General features: G+C 38.4%; 2 protein-coding genes across 2 annotated transcripts in view; both read left to right on the plus strand.

Moving 5' to 3' along the window:
* The first annotated feature begins 57 nt into the window (after positions 1-57).
* Positions 58-15,312, plus strand: si:ch211-132f19.7 (adenylate cyclase type 8). Its single transcript, XM_017708780.2, has 18 exons — positions 58-945; positions 1,831-1,980; positions 3,301-3,431; positions 3,549-3,660; positions 4,286-4,413; positions 5,602-5,760; positions 6,912-7,125; positions 7,649-7,837; positions 8,541-8,641; positions 8,926-9,127; positions 9,358-9,456; positions 11,106-11,278; positions 11,553-11,634; positions 11,984-12,142; positions 12,424-12,570; positions 12,708-12,800; positions 13,066-13,180; positions 14,519-15,312. Exons 1-18 carry the CDS (start codon positions 58-60, stop codon positions 14,923-14,925), a joined length of 3,549 nt encoding a protein of 1,182 aa, XP_017564269.1. The 3' UTR covers positions 14,926-15,312.
* Positions 15,313-21,543: 6,231 nt separating this feature from the next.
* The window catches only part of xdh (xanthine dehydrogenase), a 29,386-nt gene continuing 28,055 nt past the window's right edge, over positions 21,544-22,874 (plus strand). The window contains exons 1-3 of the mRNA XM_017708806.2: positions 21,544-21,695; positions 21,914-21,971; positions 22,624-22,720. Of these exons, the coding sequence (XP_017564295.1) occupies positions 21,636-21,695; positions 21,914-21,971; positions 22,624-22,720 (215 nt within the window). The 5' untranslated portion in view covers positions 21,544-21,635. The remainder of the gene's footprint in view (positions 21,696-21,913; positions 21,972-22,623; positions 22,721-22,874) is intronic.

Raw genomic sequence — 22,874 nt, forward strand, 5'->3', positions numbered from 1 at the left:
GTTCTCTGTTAAGGTTTCATGAGGTGGTGTAGGTTGTGACAGGTCCGGTGTGTTAGCATGGCTGTCTCTGAAGACATTTGCAGCACAAAAGATGTCACATTGCAGCCACCCACCTGTCCAGCCGAGAGCCCCTGTCCCAACTTGAAACGGAAGCAGCTCATGTGGCAGAATGCCGTGCGTCACATTATAGACCGGCGAGATATCCATGAAGATGTCCAAAATACTTCTACGCACAAAATAATAGTCACTGATTCCTACATCGATGACATTAATCGCCAGATCCGCAACAAGGCCACACGGGGCAACATCGGGCACTACAAACGCCGTTCATCAACTGCCCGTATCCACCCTGTTCGAGAGCGTGAATCAACAGCTACACAGAAATCCACAGACTCCATGAGTGATGGTGACTTCATCAGTTGGGGCACCACAGTGCGAGGGGTCTTCCTCCCAACCCTCCACCACACATTTAAATCCCCCGACCTGGAGCGCTTGTACCAGCAGCACTCCTTGGCTCAGCGTCGCACCTCCCTGGTGGTCACCAATGTCATCGATATACTCACCAAGCTCCACATACTCTTCATCTACCTGGCCATGGCTCCTGAGATGGTAGACTCCTTGCAAGGCTGGCTGGCTGGGCTCTTCATGGCCATCGGTGCACTTTTATGTTTTTTGGTCCTGACTTGCAAGGGGGCCATGTCTCCAGAGTACCTCCACTATGCAGGTTTGGCCAGCTGGTTGTCTCAGACTGTGCAGGCTCTGGGTGGGTTGGTTTATGGACTGGAAAAGGACCAGTCTTGGTATGTACTCTTCACACTCTTTGCCACTTACACATTGCTACCTCTGCCTCTGCTGTGGTCCATCTGCACCGGCTGTCTCACCGCAGCCCTGCACCTGCTAGTTGAGGCCCTTGGAAACTACAATGAATCTGCCATTGTCAGAAAGGTAGTGAGACCTCTTTTTTTGTCCTGTCCCCCTAGCCCCCTAGTGCCCCTACAAGATTTGTATACCCTGAAATATTAGTATGTTTTTACACTCTTGATAGGACAAAGGTGCTCAGTAAAGGATCTTTGGAGTGAGGCTGTAGAAGAACCACTACCAATTCCCTAAAGAATCTTTCTTTCTTTAAGCGTTTTAGAAAATGAGATGTGTGAATTTTTTTTTGTACGTCTAATTGAAGAACATTTAGCAACCCTTTTGTTTAAGACCATAGACTTTATTTTAAAAGGTTATGGAATCAGTAGATGAGCTATGTCTTGCAAGTGGAACACTAAGCCTGTATGTACATCCACTTGCAGATAGCTCTGCTTCCCTAGTCATTAAAGCACTGGGCTCTTTGCCCAGAAGCAGGAAACCCTTTCAGCTTATATCTTAATCTCTTTACCTTTTAGATCTATGGCTAAGAGGATATAGATCCAATACATCCAATGAGTAAAAAGTTTTTGTACAGTCCTATATATTTATGCAGGTATTCCTTCAAACGTCTTAATGCTAAATACCATCATTATGTACAGCCTAAAATCTATATTATCATATATTATGTAAACATGAGGAATAGCTTACTCACATCTGATATAAAATGAAGTATATGATGAGAGTTTTGAGAAATTCAACCAATGTTGACCTCCATAGCTTGAAAACAAACTAGAGCTAAAAGTTAAGCTGACACCAGAGATGCAGTAAGATTCTTGCATGTTTACCCCAGTTTCAGCTGTGTTTGAAGAGCTTGCTCATGGGACCTCACGAATTGACAGAAACCTTTTTAGATCTTTCGTTTTCACCTTTCTATGTAAACTTGCATCATCCTTGTCTATGATACATTTGTTTCAGCTGCTAGCGAAAGGTCTGTTGTACATGGGGATGAACACTGCAGGACTGTTCATAAACTACCTGTCAGATCGCACTCAGAGACAAGCCTTCCTTGAGACACGGCGCTGCATTGAGGGGAGGGTCAAATTGGAGCGAGAAAATCAGAGACAGGTCAGAGGTTATTGATTTAGATATGTGTTAATGAGTTGTGTATATTAACATTCATTTAAGGGCATTGCTATCAAAGTGAAAGCATTTTCCTCATTTTTTTAAATAGAACGGTTTGATGGCTATATGTAAATGTTAAAGTTTCAAAATGTCCCATTCACTCTGCAGTCTATACAGTTCACACATGGAAACTAAGCTGCAAAAACGACATCTTTTAGTTTTTTGGGGTAATGTATAAAAAAAGTACATTTACCTACTAAATATCCAAGCTGGTTAGCCCTGCCCATTAACACTGAAGTTATAAGAAATATTTTAGCCCAGTCTGCTTTTTTGAATGAAGCACAATACAGGGCAAATCAAATCATAATGAAGCTTATTTATACATATCAGTCTTAAAAGTGTGAGGTTGAGGTTAAAAGTGTAACAGCTTGTTTAATTTTAAGGGATGAAAAGATATGGGGAAATGGTCATGTAAAAATGAATTATGGCCACTCTGGTACCTAAAAGCACAAAAATGTAATGTGTAAATACAAGAATAATGTAGGTTATGTGCCCATCTTAAGAGGTCTTGATGCATAATATAGTCATCAGTACACTGAATGTGTTCTTGTTTTATTTGATAAAGGAGGACTTTCTAATTTCTACACTATAAAGTAATTTAAAAAAAAGTCAAAAATAAAAAGTGTAGAGTCGGCTGATGTGAAATCATGTTTTGTAGAGAAACTTACCAACTGTGATGATATGAATCAGAGGTTGTGATGTATACACCACAAATATAGCTAATTTATTTACTGTCCAAAACATTCAGTGAACTTGCAAATCTTCTTTTTATAAATAAAATTTTATTTATAAAATTTAAAAAAAAAATCTGTTTTCTTTGGGAAATACTTATTCTTACCACGCTTTGCATGTAACTTTCTGCCATTAATCAATTTTGAATATGTTTTAGGCCCAAACCTTACCTCCAAACTGTTATTAAGCAATGTTTCAGGTCTTAAGCAAATAATTTTCTATTTTATATAATGCACATTTTGAAGGAATTATATATGTCTGTTTCCTATCACTGAAAAATTCCAACAGTAGTTGGAATACAGTAGTTGTAGTTTTCTTTTCGACAGAGCACTCACTATTGAGTACTCACATTAACTATTCTGAGTAATTTTATTTACATCTTTGGGAACATTTGTTTACATCTTATGAACCATTTTAAAAAAACAGTGGAATTCCACTTTATAACTGGTTCCCAACTTCCACATGCTGTGGTAATATGTGGAATGTCACTACTCATACAACGTTTATAAGTATTTTGTCATTTCATTACAGGAGCGCTTGGTAATGTCTATTCTACCTCGTTTCATTGCCTTGGAGATGATAGCTGACATGAGTGCCATGGGGGATGACTTACTGCCTCAGCAATTCCACAAAATCTATATCCACCAGTACAAAAATGTCAGGTAGTCACACTACACTTGTCTTTCTGTATAAACATTCACTACTACTGTCAGGTCTCATGTTTCCACAACAGGTTAGTAACATAATCTAATATTTATTTTCTTTCCCTCCTCATTCAGTATCCTATTTGCTGATATAAAAGGCTTCACCACTCTCTCCATGACAATGTCTGCTCAGGACCTCGTACGTACACTGAATGAGTTGTTCGGTCGCTTTGATCGCCTTGCAGAGGTGAGGGAAGACAGAGGTGGACTCGCTGAATGTGAAACGGTGCAGTGTCTGTCACAAGCCACAAAGGAACTCTTGTTGTAATATAATTATGCTGATTCAGCAAGGTCCTATTGAAACACTTAAGGAACGAAGTACTTATATTTCAGTATGTACATTTTTTTGTACAAGAAAGTCTTTACATAAGGGGAAATGGGGGAAATACCCACTTAAGAATAATGCCCTTTCACATAGCATGTACAAATGTATTGTTTTCTCCTTTCCCTGCACCCCTCCATCATATACTTTGAACATTTCTTCATATAAATGTAGATCCAATGAAAAAAGAAAAAAGATCAACTAATAGAATAAATTAGAATTAATTGGACCATAGCCATTCAGGAAATATGTAGATATTAGATTGTAGAGAGTAATTGTCAATCACTTGCTGCTCTTACTTAAGAAAGACAAGTAAGAGAATTTAAAATATGCATTGTCATTTAAATGGACAACTAATCAATGGGGATTCATTAAAAGGATGGAATTTAATACACCAGGCATTCATTCATTCATTAGGCATTCATTTTTAGTTGTGTCATGTTTATACAGTGTGACATATGTACTGAAAATGTCTGTCCTGAAATCTCAGGAGCACCACTGTATGAGGATAAAGATTTTGGGGGACTGTTATTACTGTGTTTCTGGAGTACCAGAGCCCCAGAGAGCTCATGCTCGCTGCTGTGTGGAGATGGGTCTGGCCATGATCAACACCATACGGTATGTGTATGTAATCATGAAAGATTTTTAATCTTGTCAGACCAGCTGTCCCACTGGCACATTTCACATTGATTTTATAGCATTAGATCTTTAGAAAAATAACATAAGACAAAGACAACCTAAGCATAGACAAAACACAGATTTTAAAAATAAATAATTGCCCTCTTAGATACTCAATCAACCAAATAACCAAATTGAGTTGATGATCGGGATCAATTAAAGTGGACATACCCAGGCCTGATTATTTCCAGCTCTGTTCAATCGAAACATCACTTAAATGAAATGTTAAATGGTCTCAACAAACAGCACAACAAAATAAATTGTGCAAGAGACAGGAAAGTTAGTTCGTGAAATAATCAGACTGGAAATGTTACAAAGCCATTTCTAAGGCTCTAGGACTCCAGCAAACCAAATGAAGAAAACAGTGGTGAGTCTGCCCAAAAGTAGCCATTTTGCCAAAATTCTTCCAAGACCACAGCAACGAGTTATCCAAGAAGTCTCAAAAGAACCCAGACATGTCTAAGGAAATGTAGATAAGGTCAATGTTCATGATTCCACTTTTAGAAAAAGACTGAGCCAAAATGGTGTCCACAGGAGACATACATGTGAAAACCACTAACCAAGAAGAACATGGATAATGTTCTGTGGACTGATGCAACTTATTGGAAGACAGAGGTCCCATTGCATCTGGTGTAAAGCTAACGCAGCATTCCATAATAAGAACCTCATACCAATAGTCAAACACACTAATGGTAGTGTGATAGTGTGAGGATGTGTCGCAGCTTTAGGGCCAGGGCAACTGGATGGAACCATGAATTCTGCTCTCTACCACAAAATCCTGCAAGACAATGTCTGATAATCAGTCCTTGATGTGAAGCTCAAGCACAATTGGATTATGCGGCAAGATCTGAAGCACTAGAGCAAGTCCACCTTTAAATTACTCAAAATAAGCTAAATTTAGGTTTTGGTAGTGGTCTAGTGGTCATTTCAATGTTTCCACATGTTCTTCTTATATTTCATTTTGTATGAGGATCTCAAACTGTAGTGTAATTAAAAAAAAGTGAAAATAGAGGAAATCGGGAGCAAGCAAATACTTTTCACAGCACTGTAGCCACAATACTATAATACAAAAATGACATCTTAATGTTGAAAGGATTAATCTTTACACACTCTCCTTGACTTTCTCAGATATGTTCGCAATGAGTTAAAGCGAGATGTAGACATGCGCATTGGAATCCACTCTGGCTCAGTACTCTGTGGGGTTTTGGGTCTGCAGAAGTGGCAGTTTGATGTGTGGTCCTGGGATGTCGACGTTGCCAACATGTTAGAGGCAGGAGGAATCCCTGGGTGAGTACACTTCTTTATTCAAGTAGCAACAAAAAAGGAAAAGACAACTTGTCTTTTGTGTGTAGTTGAAGGCTCCAACCTGTTGCCATGCAGTCACAGCTGTCCACAGTATGGGCACAGAAACCCTGTTAGCCAGTTAGGTTCAGCACCACATATAATTCTCTGCTGTCTTAGAGAGCTTTGCAGTTTTATGTTGCAGGTGGAGGATAACCGACCTACCACCACAAAATGTAAATGCTGAGCAAAGGGCAAAGCACCTCAACATTTTTAGGTCAACATAGATTAAAAACAAACATTTGAAGCTTGTGGAAATGTTCTATGTTCTTTATTTGAAGCTTGTAACAGATAAATGAATATATACATGCATGCATATATAACTGTTTTACCTTGATGCTTTCAGTGAACAATCCAGGCACAGAGCTTCTGCCACTGTTTTACATTTCTAACGACTGACTGAAACTTAGGCTTGCTTTGCTTGTATGAACAGTCAGTGATGCATCTCGGACTTCTAGAAGGCAATATTGGTCCAGCCCAATGGAAATCAGTACCTGATTACATGATTCCTCTGTCAGTTCCTAAATGTATTAGTGGTTTATCTGACATATTAGGCTTTCAGTACAGTGCCTTTTATGAAGGCATAGAAGAACCTGAGGGTACCTACCAGTGCTAATGTTGAGAATAGGGCAGGAGGTCTGCCTCCAGATAACCATCGTTCAAAGGATTAGCTTTTGCTCACTAGTTAGGTTTCACGAGGTCAGTGTTTCACAACCCAGTCCTCAGGGGTCCTGCAGACAGTCTTCCCAACCCAGTCCTCAGGGGGCCTGCAGACGATCTTCTCAACCCAGTCCTCAGAGGGCCCACAGACGGTGTACATTTTTGCTCCAACCTAACTCATTACACCTAGGCATGAAGGAAAAATGTGGAACAACTGTGGGGCCCTGAGGAGTGCACTGGAAAACACTGCACTAAGTTACTCAGACTGGAAGAGAGTATTCTGGCAAAGTACATGTAGAAAATGTGGGAGAATTGTTCATAGGGTTGACTTTGAACATGTGTATTATGTGCTCACAAGACTAGAATTAACATAAGTAGAAAAGTGTTATGAAGTTAGCTTTCTTGTGGCTTTAAAGTTATGAAAAATATTTCACCAGGCGAATTCATATCTCCCGGGCGACCCTGGACTGTTTGGAGGGAGTGTATGAGACAGAGGAAGGTCATGGCCATGAGCGTAACGAGTTCCTGCGCAAACATAAGATCGATACATTCCTCATCTGTCACACACTGCAGGAGGACATTGAGCCCCCTAAAGCACGGAGGCCCAGTCGAGAGGAGCTACCCTTTGACAACATCATTGGCATGAACTGTGTAGGTTTGCTCTACCCACATTGATATCAATATGTTTTTCTCTCCTCTTTTGAAATGACATTCTTCTTTGCTAAGACAAAAGTTCCTTTACAACTGGTGTCAGGTTATTCAGAAAACAATTATTTGATAACCATGAAAAGTACTGAATGGCCACTCTCTAACACATCTGGTTTGATTCAGGTTCTTTACATGTGGTAGGTGATATCCAATGGGCCATTAAACTGTTGAGTTCTGTGGTCCTCCAGGTGTGAAAATGAAAAAACACGGTTTAATGAAGACTGATAATTTTTTCAACACTAAAAGCAGCTTCATACTTCATTCATCCATATAAATAGGAAACACAGTAGCATGCAGAAAGCTTCAGTTCCGCATGCCAATACATTTTACAGTGCAAAACATGAATATTCACACATCTCAATTACTCTGAGTTAAAGCAGACATCAAAAAAGTTTCTTGAGAAATTGGGCAAGATAAGCAAGATAAGAGTTATCATTTATGTTTCTTTAATGTTCCTATGCGGCAGATCTTAGCCACTTTCACCAATGGCTCCTTGGTGCAACTGCCTAATCCAACTGCTGCTCAGTGCTCCCGTTCCCGAGAGATCAACAAGAGGATTGAGCAAGCCATTGAAGTCCGCAGCAGTGAACGCTTGCAGAAAGAACACATCACACCCCTAACGCTGGTCTTTAAGGACAGTAATGTGGAGGAAAAGGTACAGATATTCTATACTATTCTATACTCCAAATAGTTTGTTGGTTTATTTATGAACATCGACCCACTGTTTTCTGAATTACATCTTAAATATATGATTTAGCTGATTACTAAATTTCCATGAAATTTATTTGAGGGGTGAATCTTTTGTGTCATAAAACTCAGATCTTTTGAATGTTATTTTTCAGTTTTCAAAATATATATTTTTTTAGTTAAAAATTTTATGTAGTACTCTTTCATGTCTAGCAACCCTATGAATAACAGAGAAATTGATTAGCTCTCGACCACGACACAGAGTTCCTGAAACATTATAAATATACATTTACAAATCCAGTGTTTTTCTATTTTATTGTTCACTACTTCCTTATATTGTGTTACTCAAGCACCTCATTATCAAAAGGTTTTTATACCACAATGGACACAGAGCAAATCTGTCTTGCTTGTTTGTTAATGTTAATATAAAAATGAGACATTCTGTAAAAAATGCACAGAAATGTAGTTATCATGACAGAGTTGGTGTAGAAAAACCCGGTTTTTGTTACAAACACTAATTGTAGAAGTGCAACATGACACATACTCTAGAGGTTAAGCCTAGTTTTAGAGTAAAAAATAATTTATTTTTCATTTTTAAGCTCTTTCAGTGTATTCTTCATTTTATAATGTGTGTTTAATAAGCTTGCCTTAAGTGTGTTGTTGTCTTTCAGTTTTCACAAATGAGAGATGAGATGTTCAAGTCCAATGTGGTCTGTTCCTTTTTTGTACTGCTCCTCAACATGACTGCACAGTGTCTCATGCCTGCCCCACAGTGAGCAATCACTCAATATTAATAACTTACTCTTAACATTACGTTCATAAAATGTCTAAGATTAATTACCAGTGATTCTAATGTATCCTAGATCATGTGTGTCTTATTGTGCTTTATCACACTTGATTTAACTAAGTAGCTAACCAGCCCTTAATGACTGAAACAGCTTTTTTCACAAAAGTCCAATCTGTGCACAATAGTAACTTTCCAGAACTGAAAACATTCAATAAAAGAACTAATGGTAAGTTTTTTCCTTATTTTTCTTTTGTGTTTCTGTCACTCAGGCTCAGCCCTATGGTGCTCCAGTTCTTAGTGTTACTTGTGGCCTACTCATTGCTATTGCTGGTCACTTTGGCTGAGGAGTTCAAGTGGTCGCCAACGTGTCTCCAGCACCTGTGCTGCTGGATCCATGAGACCAAGAGCATCCGCAATCTTCTCACACTCACCGCAATTGCCATGAACTTTGGGGTGGCATCTTCAGACATTGTGAGTGCATGATGTTTGTTGTGAAGTTGATGCTGAAGTTTATTTATGTAACCTCAGAGCAATGTGATCGACCATTATAACAGACATTTATTATAAGCTTTTCAAAAGTCCCCTGAACCATTGATTTTTAAAATAAAATCCAAACTGGACTTGGTTTATGTTGGCCAGATAGTTTATGACTGATGACTAACTATTGTATGTTTTTTTCTGTCTGTCTGTCTGTCTGTCAGTTGTGGTGCAGCACAGTTGAAGCAGAGGCTGCAAAGAACAATAAGAGCTCAGAACAGCAAGGAGCTCAATGGCCAGTCAACATCTGCACCTATCCAGAGGTTTACTTCAGCACCATCATTGCATTAAATACACTTTAAGCAGGTGGCCTATGTACTGCAAATTGTCAGTTTACTAAGTGCACTTTCTGTTGCTTCACCATTGGGTCCTGCACAGTTTATCAACCACACTTTGTCTCACTAATCAGTAAAAGGTTGTTACTGTAGGACCACTGTTGACTGAGTGTTATTTGGGTGGTGAATTCTCAGCAGTGATAGCATTCACCAGAGTTTCCATATGTCTTGTAAAACCTGGAAAATGTGGATATTTTCTAGTCCTGGAAGCACCAAGAAAAGGTTTAAGAAAAGGCAGGACTCTAATAGAAGTAAAACCTTTTTAGAGAGGGAGGTGGGCTATGTTAAATATTGTACTATAATTATCTATTTAAACTCTGAATGTTAATTTTATTAAATGTTTTATTTGTGTTTTGTTATCAGTAAGGGCCATTAAGGGCTGTATTGTTGACTGTAATGTTAAGGTTGAAAGTAGTTCTAATATGACCTTCTATAGTAAACAGCTCTGATGTATCATGGAAAATCATGGAAAATGTCCTGGAAAATTTTTCCTAAAAAGAGTGGGAACCCTGATTGGTTGTGCATGTATTGGTTAGCATGTATTGCATCAGTATGAGTGTATCAGGTACAGCTGCACTGCTGGGGTTTTAAACTGTCACTGCTAAAATTGAGAATAGTCTGCAAAAATATTCAGCCAACAGTGGTCCTGTGGTCAGAAATGGGTTGGCAATATGATGAAATGTCTTCAGAAGCAGCCTCAAGCAGTTTGCTGAGAGCAACAAAGAGGGGATCAAGATAACAGCTGTCAGAAGGCCCTGAAAAGAAATTACTAACATTTCATAGAGAAGGATGTAACCAAAATGACTAAAATGCAGAAATTAAAGTAAGTAAGTAAAATTTTATTTATATAGCACTTCTCCAGAGTGACTCACAAAAGGCTTTACAAAATACTTACAAATAAAATACAATACAAGACAATTAAGATCATTATAATCATATACTCAAATAAGTAATACTCACAATTAAATACTCAAATGCACACCGACTTATAAAGCACATCAGTCAAAAGCTGTTAAAAGCAAGAGAATAAAAATAAGTCTTTAAATGTTTTTTAAAGAAATGTGGACCCCTGATCAATACACAATTCTGTAGTGGAAATTCCTGTGTGGGCTCAGGAACTCTTCTAAAAACCATTGTCTATGAAATAGTTTGTTGCTGCATCCACAAATGCAAGTTAAAACTCTACCATGCGAAAAAGAAACCATTTCATTGACTTCATTAAAATAACTATCTTTGTCTTACTCCTTTTGTTATCTCAAAGTAAGTCGATACAAACATTTTCACTCAACTGTATGTAGAACTAAAAACTAGACAGAAATATATTGCTGTTGTCGGAACAAAACCTCGTATCTCCAAAATGGTAACTTTCCAGGAAACCTAATTTACTTTTAATGCAAGTCAGTGGAACCAGAATTTTTCCATGTAATTTTAAGCCATTTCTTTTGGTCCATTCATTGTGAAATTTACACACAAAGTAAGGGGCAATAGGTACTTTTAAATTAGGTTGTAAGGTTTTGTGCAACAGATATATACTGTTTGGCAAATGTGCAACAACTAACTGTGATATATTTTTGAAGTTCTTTATTCTGAGTGGGGTGGTGGCTATGGTGACATGTGCCGTGTTCCTGAGGCTGAGTTGCCTTTTGAAGCTTGCAATGCTGATGCTGGTCATTACTGTTTACACATACCTTATCGAAGTGGCCTTCCATGTGCTCTTTATTCGTGAACACCAAAATGGACAAATTCAAAGGTAAAGCTTTTTACGCTTCGTTTTCCAATGGAATGGTTTTCATTACATCATCAAAATGTATACTTTTTTTTTTTATTTTATCAAAGATGGGTAATTTTAAATTTGTCTATTCATTTTCACAAATTACATAACTGAATGAGCAGGACTAAAACAAATGGAAGGGTGCTGTTATACACATACAATTGCTTTCTTTCAGGTTATCTCTATGTTGAAACAGTGTTCATTTTATTCTTCTTTTGAATTAATTCCATTGTTCTGAAACAAAATTACCCAGGTCTCAGTACTTGAGAAGAAAAGGCATCTCTGTGCTGTTGATGGCCATGTTTGTTGTTGTAGTACTCTACAACAGCAGAAAGGTGCAGTATTATCACTTTTCTTTTAGATTAATATTTCATTTTCTTCACATTCCTTCACATCACTTGCTCTGAATCCCATGTCCATCTTGCATTGTAATGTGTTATATGCTATACACAGAGATTTATACATTGCATAAGGCTTTATTACTTCCTGGCAGATGGCCTGGAAAATTTTAATGTTACAGTTAAAGACTTAAGTAAAGTTACATAATGTTTATGTTTATAACAACATTGTAGGCTCCTTCCTGAAGCTGTTACAGTAAACTTGTAATTAGAAAGATAATGTCATGATATTTTATTTGAATTTGTGTCAAGCACTAATAGGCCTATGTTAATGGTATTCCTTCAGTTAGAGACGACCGCCCGACTGGACTTCCTGTGGCGCCTACAAGCTAGACAGGAAGTAGAGGACATGAAGGACTTGAGAGAACATAATGAGTGTCTGCTTTACAACATTCTCCCTGCTCATGTCGCCAGACACTTTCTTGAAAGAGATAGGAATGATGAGGTACCTGGCAGCAAATCTTTTTTCCTTTCCACAAGTCAGTAGATCACCTAACAAATGTTGCATTAGTCATCTTACGACACATGGACAACCCAGTTTTTAAGTATTATAGGGACAGGCAGCTTAGAACCACACCAAAGATATGGTCACTGAACACATAACATTCCCTGCCCTTGGCTATTCATGATTGTGTTTTTTTTTTTTTATTCATTTTTTTATATTTGTATATTTGTGGCCCAGCATAATTGCAGGTTTGTTTCTCTCTGTATTGCTCTGGTTGCCAGGACCTGTATTCTCAGTCTTATGAGAAAGTGGGGGTGATGTTCGCCTCTATCCCGGGTTTCACTGACTACTATGAGCAGAAGGAAATGATTAATCAAGATGTGGAGTGTCTGCGCTTGCTCAATGAGATCATTGCTGATTTCGATGAGGTAAGCAGTTGGTTCAAAACATTTTCCTGAGACCAAAAGCAAAAATGTCAAAAGTTCCCATTTTGAGGGTCACATATGTAGATAAAATTTGTAAGCAGCATTCTGTAAACAGATACAACTAACCTTTTCCTTCTTAGCTTTTGGATGAGCCTTACTTCCACGACATTGAGAAAATCAAAACTGTCGGCAGTTGTTACATGGCTGCCTCTGGACTTTCTCCTGATAAAAAGGTAAGCACATCCATTTTCTCCGAAAATAATAAAAATAATAATAATAAGTTACATTTATATAGCGCTTTTGACAAACCCAAGATCGCTTCACACAGCATGGAGGAAATTGCAACAGCACCTCATTTTCTCATAGTTTGCATGTTTGGGCTCTCAATATCATGCAGATGTGCTTAGTATATACAGATAATACTTTTTTCATTTATTATGTACTTAAGATGGGTTATCATTATTGCTGCATATTTAAAAGGTTGTGTTTGTGTTTAAGGAGCGAGAGGATGAATGGGCTCATCTCTGTGAGTTAGTACTTTTTGCTTTGGCCATGCAAGAAATACTAAATGAAATAAACAAGCGAACCAACAACAACTTCAGACTACGAGTTGGTAAGAATGTGGAGAACTGATCTTAATACGATAGCATACATGCTTTTAAATGGTGTTCCATCAGATTGGTGGTTACAGTGAATCGTTTAAAAAAATTTATTCCCCTGGTGACTACAAATACACTCGGCTGTCCAAGTTCAGTGATGAATACTGAATTTGACTTCATTCAAATATCAATTTAATATCAATTAGAAATTCCAAAAGTTTTGTTCCCACAGGCTTAATAACACACAGTTGTACAAAAGCAAAGTATGTACCAGTAAACAGGATACAGTACAGGGTACATAAGCAAACTGCTTAAATCATTTTTATCAGCAATGTATATTTTTGCTAGTAAATATACCAAATTACATTAATAATAAGTATAGTCAAACATTAATGCGGTAAAAAGTAAAAGAATTCCTTGTTTTCAAAAAAGTAGTTGACATCTTGTAAGCTGTGTAAAGAAAAATACAGAGATCCAGATATCTCCTCGCTGTGCTCAGTCATTGAATGGATTTCTTAATTTTCATCACCAGCGCACCTGATATAATGTGTTAGATATTGGATGATAACTATAATTAGCACTCTGTTAGTGTAAAGAGAGTATTTGCAGATAGTTAAACAAAACATCTCAACATATCGCTGTTGTCGGATCAAAACCTCGTATCTCCAAAATGGTTACTTTACAGGAGAAGGTAAAAACATACTTTACTTTTAAGGTAAATCAATGGGACCAGACTTTTGTCCAGGTAATTTAGATCATTTCTGTTGGTCCATTCATCATGGAATTTACGCAAAATATATAGGACCATGGTTACTTTAAAATTATGTTTAAAACTGAAAAACGACAGTGGAGATACAGGGTTTTATTCCTACAGCAGCGACATGTAAAATCTCTACTTAAAATATTGATGTTATTTGTATTTAATATTAGTATTCTTTTCTGGACAATTAAATGCTTACTGCCCAACTAAAAGCTTTTAAAAGTTTTTTTCTCAGGCAGCTAAATGTTTGCACACTACTGTATAATTATACCTACATTTACAGTCTATAGTCTGCCATGAAAATGAGTTGAAATTTCTTCTAATCTGGATGGTAGCACTTTATTTTGATGATCTGCTGTAGATGTTGTACAGATGCCCACCTTGCCTTTAACTTATGTTTAATATAATTCTTAATACCTGTTAAATCTAATTGTTCTCTAACCTTAAATCTAACACACTTTTCTTTGAACTGACACCTAAACATAATTGTAATTTGAATGCTGATTATAGTTTATTAAGATTAACAGTGCAGTTTGTTAACAATTTATGCATTTGCAAAAACAATGTAAATGAACTTACATGCTTCATGCAGGCATTGCCCATGGACCAGTAGTGGCAGGAGTCATTGGTGCCACCAAGCCACAGTACGATATCTGGGGGATGACAGTCAATCTGGCTAGTCGGATGGACAGCACTGGAGTGAGCGGGTGCATCCAGGTCCCAGAGAGCACCAGCCACATCCTGGCTGACCACGGCTTCGTTCTGGAGCTCCGGGGTGACATCTATGTCAAAGGGGTGAGCGAGCGGCAAGGAGGCGTCCGCACATACTTCGTGAACAGCAGGGAGCAGAGGTCCAGTCATGCTGAGAAGACGGCCACTAGGAGGCTTACTCTGGGAAGAAACACTTTGGCTGCAGTGGTCTTTGGTTTGGTGCAGGCCCGCAAGAGGGAGACATTGCGTGAGGCTAACGGAGTCTTTCATCTAATGGAGATGACGTGAAGTCAAATGGAAACCCAGATGTCACAAGTTTGTGTGTTATTGCTTCCCAAGATTTTGAAATGAACTCCATATATCTCATATGTTTATGAATTGAAGTGTATTTCTGGTACAGTATCACAGCCTCCTTAGGACTTAAAGAGAGCAAGACAAAGGGAACCTATTTTTGTTGGTTGCAGTTGCAGAACCTTCTGAAATTGCAGTATTTAACAACAACCCCCTCCCTCAACTGCAACGACTCCTAATTAAACTTTGATGCACAAATCTAGCATATAAATCTAAATTATTCTATAATATTTGTGCAAACAATTTGAGTTGTTTCGGCAGCTCCTCTCTGTGCCATTTTTTTGTACAGAAAGAATGGTAAAAGTGTATACACCAATAGAAAATATTCGGCTGTGTGGTGTAAGAGATGTTATTACATCCCAGTGTTGGCAATAGGTCATTTGTGCCATGTATTTCAAAATTTTAAATAAATATTACATGAGTTGAATGCCTTTTTATACAGAGCAGAGATGATTTAAGTAAACATATTTAAGTAGAAAATGATCGCTACCTTTGTTCAGTGGCAATATTTTTTATTTGTTTTAATGTCTGTGTATTAATTTTACACCTTCAAAGCAAAATTCAGTGCAGATTTTCTACACTTTAATGTTTTTTATGTGTGGCCTAATAATCCTTCAATTATATGACTAATAAGTCAATAGAAAAACCTTCACACAAACACCTAAGTCACAATAGAATAATAAATGGAAGAATGAAAGAAACACTAATTTCTGTCTGATCAAAAGAGATGGTATACAGCATTGGATAGAGGACTATTCTTGGCTGATTATTGTTCAAGTGGAAAAATAATCAGCATGTAAACATTTTAATCACTTTCAGGATAAGTGTATATATTCTCAATGTTGTCGCAGTAGTTGACAAATTCAAAACAGCATAGTATCCATACATGGACTGCATGAAATGGGGAATGAATTATATGTTTTGAAACTTTAACAATGTCTGCAGATTACATCTCCATTACTAAAAAAGCAAGAAAACTGAGTTTTACATGACAAGGACCCTTGCAAGAATTATGTGTAAGCCACTGTATATTGTGTTGTCTGGGTTTAGGATCGTTAAAAAGTTTCAGAATCTGCAGTCAAAATGAATTCATTCGGATTGACAAAAATCTCTGTGTAAAAATCTCAACATGTCTGTTACCCCTTATCTTACCATCCACTGTCTCTGCAAATGGCAAAAAAGCTTTATGCTTTCCACAAGGGCATATCAAAGATGCACTTTGTGGCATTTGGAAGAATGGTTTTGTTTAGGGGCGGCACAGTGGCATGCTGGGTAGCGCTGTCGCCTCACAGCAAGGAGGGCCTGGGTTCGATTCCCTGACCGGGCGACCAGGGTCCTCTCTGTGTGGAGTTTGCATGTTCTCCCCATGCGTGGGTTTCGTCCGGGTTCTCCGGTTTCCTCCCACAGTCCAAAGACATGCAGTCAGGCCAATTGGACATGCTACATTGCCCCAAGGTGTGAGTGTGTCTGTCGCTCTGCCCTGCAATGGACTGGCAACCTGTCCAGGGAGTACCATGCCTTCCGCCCGAAGACTGCTGGGATAGGCTCCAGCACCCCCCTGCGACCCTGACGGAGAAGCAGCTTAGAAAATGGATGGATGGATGGATGGGTGGATGGATGGGTACTGTTTAGGCTAAAAGCTTTGTCATAGAGCCGAATGTTTTTAGCTTAATAGTCTTCACCCTGGTGCAGATGCAAGAGCAAGGAACCGTATAATGTGTGGCTAGATGTGGGCCTGTCATCATTAAATATTAGCTGCCAATTAATTAAGATGAATTAATCAGTGATTAATGATCAATAATTGAGTAATAATTTTGTGCTTATTATTGTATGCTACTGAATTACGATATGCAACAGAGAAGTTATTAAGTTTAAGTGTTAAAATAGACTGTTTGTTTCTAGGCGCTTTTGGACCATGAAAAAGAACCTGTTTTTATCTGAATTGAGTAGGAGGAAGTCTTTTATGTCTTTTACACAGTCCTTAATCTTAAGTTAAAGTTTAACCTCTGGTTTGGTTGATCTGTAAAATTGTGTGTCATCAACATGGCAGAGAATTTATCATTTATATTTACAAATGTGATCAGTCAGGTAAGACCTGAACCAGGAAAGATCTATTCCTGTTACTCCTACAAGGTTTTCTGACATGTCTAGTAAGATAGAGGGGACTCTTGTGTCAAATGCCACACTAAGATCAAGCAGAACCAGAAAAGATACATTTCCCTGGTCAGAGAATAAAAAGAGACTGTTTACAATTTTTACTAGTGCTGTCTCTGTACTAAAATGAGGCCTAAATCCAGATTTAATTTTTTATGTATGTGATTGCTATGCTAACAGAAACTTAGCTGTTGTACTACAACTATTTCTAAAATCTTTGACATAAAGGGAAAGATACCCTAGATATGAGTCAGAAACAATGTGACACCTTGAGGTCCTCTACATTCACATTACAAATCCGGTCACAAAAAAGAACGCATTTTCATTATTATTCATCATTATTCATTCATTATTCATCATTATTATCATTAACATTTACAGACCACCAGGGCCATACTCTGAATTTTTAAAAGAATTTAGTGATTTCGCTGCAAACCTAGCTGTGTGCAATGATAAAGTAATAATTGTAGGAGATTTTAATATCCATTTTGAGAAGGCAGATGACCCACTAAAAAGGCATTTACTTCAATCCTAGACTCTGTTGGTAACAGGGCCTACACACTACTGTAGTCACATGTTAGATTTAATTTTGACACTAGGTCTTAACATAGACAAGCTTAATATCCTACCGCAAACCTCAGCAATCTCCGACCACTACCTAATTTCATATGAGCTACGTCTTAGCCGTAATAGATGTACGTCCCCTCGCTATTCTACAAAGCGCTCAATAAAACCTTTTACCGCCCTACAATTTATAGAAAACCTCTCAACTATCAACCCCAGTTTCCAGTCCATCAGACCCAATGGAGCTGGATGGACTAACTGACTATTTAGAAAATACCTTTCAATCTACTTTAGAAAATGTGGCGCCACTTAAAATAAAAAGGATAAGGCAGAAAAAGCTCGCCCCATGGCACAATGATAAAAACAACAAAAAAACAACAAAAACAACTTTCAAACAGTTTGTGTCTACTTCCAGCTTCCAAGCTGGAAGTGTTCCACTCTGCCTGGATGGACAGCCTTATAGAGTATAGAAATACTCTCACTAAAGCTCGCTCAGCATATCTGGCCTCACTGATCGAGAATAATAAATATAATCCTAGAGTACTGTTTAGTGTGATTTCCAGAATTACAAAAAATCAGACAGGTACTGAACCACAAATTCCGGCGACTCTCACCAGTGAAGTTTTTATGGACTTTTATAATAAAATCGATAATATTAGACAACAAATTCAACCCACAGTATTAAATCCAACTTGGCTCTCATCTGATGTGGCTGATATAAAACATAACATAGTTGTAGAAGAAAGGCTGGAAACTTTTTACCCACTCCCACAGCAAGAACTAGAGAAGATTATCTCCTCTGCAAGTTGTACAACCTGCACACTTGATGCAATTCCCTCAAAATTACTAAAAGAAGTACTACGTTATTATAAGCCCTCTTTTAACTATAGTAAACTCATCCTTTAGACTGGGCCAAGTACCCAAAGCTTTTAAACTAGCAGTTATCAAACCTCTGATCAAGAAACCAAATCTTGATGCTAGCGTATTGTCTAATTACAGGCCTATTTCTAACCTACCATTTATATCTAAGATCTTAGAAAAAGCTGTGGCCCAACAACTTAGTTCGTATGTACATAAGAACCATATATATGAAAAATTCCAATCTGGATTCAGGCCACATCACAGCACTGAGACAGCTCTAGTTAAGATAACTAATGATCTTCTTCTACTAGCTACTAGCTATGGATGGTTATATTTCGCTTTAAACATGATAATGTGGTGATAAACATATATTGAATGGTTAAATGATCTCTGTTTACACCAAAGGTCAAAATTAAGTCAAGTGTGGCTGTAGTAATGAGTGAACTCCTTTATATTTCTAGTGAATCCAACAGAGTCTACGATAGATTTTAATGCCTTACTTAGTGGATTCTGTGGTTTATCAAAGTGGATATTAAAATCTCTGACAATTATTACTTGATTCAGAAGCCTTAATAAACTTGATAGAAAGCCAGCACATTCCTGTAAGAACTCAGAATATGGCCCTGTTGGCTTATTTGCTCTTATTTGCTCCAAAAGAAGAGAATTTGTAGCCTGCTTTCTGGTTCAAAAGCTCTTTTGCTATACCTCCACCCCAACAGTTCACAAAAAATAAAGAAGTGCGACCACAGCACTGCTGTGTCTGATCCACTTAGCACAACACACACTAAAACATCACCGACCATTACAGTCAGGTCAGTGTTAACTGCAGTGCTGAGTATGACCAACCACCCAAATAGTACCTGCTCTGTGAGGGTCCGTGGGAATCCTGACCACTAAAGAACAGGGTAAAATGGGGATGACAAAGTATCAGAGAAACAGATGGACTACAGTCTGTAACTGTGCACCTATATACACTGCTCAAAAAAAAATAAAGGGAACACTTAAACAACACAATATAACTCCAAGTAAATCAAACTTCTGTGAAATCAAACTGTCCACTTAGGAAGCAACACTCATTGACAATCAATTTCACATGTTGTTGTGCAAATGGAATAGACAACAGGTGGAAATTATTGCCAATTAGCAACAAACACTCAATAAAGGAGTGGTTCTGCAGGTGGGGACCACAGACCCCTTCTCAGTACCTATGCTTTGTGACCTCCAGCAGACCACAAATGTGCATGTGTCTGCACAAACGGTTAGAAACCGACTCCATGACGATGGTATGAGGGCCCGACGTCCACAGATGGGGGTTGTGCTCACAGCCCAACACCGTGCACGACGCTTGGCATTTGCCAGAGAACACCAGGTTTCGCAAATTCGCCACTGGCACCCTGTGCTCTTCACAGATGAAAGCAGGTTCACACTGAGCACATGTGACAGACATGACAGAGTCTGGAGATGCCGTGGAGAGCGATCTGCTGCCTGCAACATCCTTCAGCATGACCGGTTTGGCAGTGGGTCAGTAATGGTGTGGGGTGGCATTTCTTTGGAGGGCCGCACAGCCCTCCATGTTCTCGCCAGAGGTAGCCTGACTGCCATTAGGTACCGAGATGAGATCCTCAGACCCCTTGTGAGACCATATGCTGGTGCAGTTGGCTCTGAGTTCCTCTTAATGCAGGACAATGCTAGACCTCATGTGGCTGGAGTGTGTCAGCAGTTCCTGCAAGATGAAGGCATTGAAGCTATGGACTCCTCATCAGGAGCATGCCCAGGCATTGTAGGGAGGTCATACAGGCACGTGGAGGCCACACACAATACTGAGCCTCATTTTGACTTGTTTTAAGGACATTACATCAAAGTTGGATCAGCCTGTAGTGTGTTTTTCCACTTTCATTTTGTGTGTGACTCCAAATCCAGGCCTCCATTGGTTAATAAATTTGATTTCCATTGATGATTTTTGTGTGATTTTGTTGTCAGCACATTCAACTTTGTACAGAACAAAGTATTCAATGAGAATATTTCATTCATTCAGATCTAGGATGTGTTATTTGAGTCTTTATTTTTTTGAGCAGTGTAGTAAGTGGAGCTGATAACATGGACAATGAGCATAGAAACAAGGAGGCGGTCAAAAAGTTATGCCTGATCAGTGTACATGCAAACTCAAGAAACAACAACTTAAAGTACCTGGGTTTTACCATTCTGCACCTGGATAATAGGAATAGACTAGTATTGAATCTATAATGGGGCGTAGTACTGGATGGTAATTAAATTCAAATTCAATATCACGATATTGACCAATTATATCATAGTACTAGATAATATTTAAATGTACATTAATGAAATGAATGAAGCCATGTTTCCTGTGTACTGCTCCTCTATGCTAAAAGACTACTTTAAACACCGGATTGGACTGTTTTGTTTCGTTCTGCTTCTCTTAAAGGCGCAGTCCAGCCAAAACGTAAAATACACCCATCTGCAGCAAACATGCCTACCCGCCTCCTGAAGGGGTGTCACAATATTCTCGAGAGTGAGACTTACTAGTTTAAAGATGAGGAAAGCCCCCTGCTGATGATGTATCTTGAAGGTGGAAGCATTTTTTGAAAAACGCTTTGGGGCATACAGGGATGGCAGGCCGCCTGATTTAGCCAGCAGGAAGCTGAATATCCCGTCTGTGTTTATTATATTCTGACACTAGGTTCTGAACGGCTGTTCATATATGCTTTCAAACTGGCCCAGTTCATCTTGGAAATGTTGGATCATTTACTGGTGTCATTTGGAAGACCTGAGCTTCATTTAAAACAAACTGGAGAACAATGTTAGTACTTACTTTACTTTGTTTTAAGGGTCTCTCTCTCTCTCTCTCTCTCTCTCTCTCTCTCTCTCTCTCTCTCTCTCTCTCTGCCCGTGTTTGGTTAACCGATGTAGAAGTGTGCTGCTGCTCTGTTTGATACACGTGTCACGTGTTGTTTTCTGAACCGTCCCAATCTCAAACTCTTTATATCTGATCACACGGCTGATGGCTGGAGTTCTGCCCCACACTGCAGCGGGGTGCTGGGATCGAAATCATGGAGGAAATGAACCAAAATCATCACGATGACTTGGTTCTCTTTGTAAATGGCAAAAAGGTAACTTGAATGATTTCGTTGAGTGTCCCTTTATCCCTTTCATTAATGCAGTCTAGAAAAGAAACGCTACATTGAATGTGTTGATTCGAGTGTTGATAGTTATTGTCAGTGATGAGCTTCTCCAATATATTATTATCAGCAGTTTCGTCTAATTATTATCATGTGAAAAGCTCCTGTTGTGCCGGGTGTTTGGTTTCTAGTTAACGCTCTCTCCGCAGGTCGTTGAGACAAATGCTGATCCAGAAATGACGCTGCTGATCTTTCTCAGGAGAAAGTGTATCCTCACACACATCTCTCATTGCTGCTCGCTTACGCTGTTGGAATAAAATGTTGATCCATATTTAGTGACGTGTGTTTGAATAAAAGTAGCTTATTTGATGGAGCCTCAGTCTCTAAGAAAAGCTCTATAGTAAGTGTCTAATAACCTCTTTATATCTCTGTTGTGTTCTGTGATACCTCTATAGTATTACATTATCTACTTTATTATCTATATATTACCTATGATATGATATGAATACCTAAGACTGTCTTATAGTGATCTGTAATGCTTGTGTAGTATCCTGTAGAAAACTATAGTAACGCTGTAATGTAAATTCTAATTTACTCCTATATGAGTAAATTCTTTTTTTGCTACTGGGATTTTATGGCAGTTGATCCGATGGGTTTTGATAATCATACCTCTTCGTTTGCAAAGTACAAAGTTCATGAAGTTTACTGTGAGTACAGAATGGGAGTTTGGCCCTCTGCTGTTTTATTATTGCATAATATGTCCTCTGTGTTGGATGTCTTGCAAAACAAGGGAAATGTCAGCATGGTTTTTAAAGGATGTTAAACATCCTTAAATAGTAAAGAAAAAATTGTATTTTTGTTATTTCCATATCCCAATGGAACTGAGTGTTTTCCCTGAGCTTTTCCTTAACACTGCCAGTGAGTCTGACAGGAACTAAGCTGGGATGTGCTGAAGGTGGCTGTGGTGCCTGCACTGTGATGGTGTCCAGATTTAATCCACATCACAACCAGATTATGTATCCTTTTCGCAAAGCCGCAACTTGCCACAAGCAGTCTATGTCAATGGATTACACTTAAACTTAACTTAAACTTACTTCAACAGATAACTATATAGTGAAGAGCAGACATACACAATGAACTGATGTCATACATGGACTTTTGTGAAGTACA

The sequence above is a fragment of the Pygocentrus nattereri genome, chromosome 10, assembly GCF_015220715.1.
Source record: "Pygocentrus nattereri isolate fPygNat1 chromosome 10, fPygNat1.pri, whole genome shotgun sequence".
Classification (NCBI taxonomy): domain Eukaryota; kingdom Metazoa; phylum Chordata; class Actinopteri; order Characiformes; family Serrasalmidae; genus Pygocentrus; species Pygocentrus nattereri.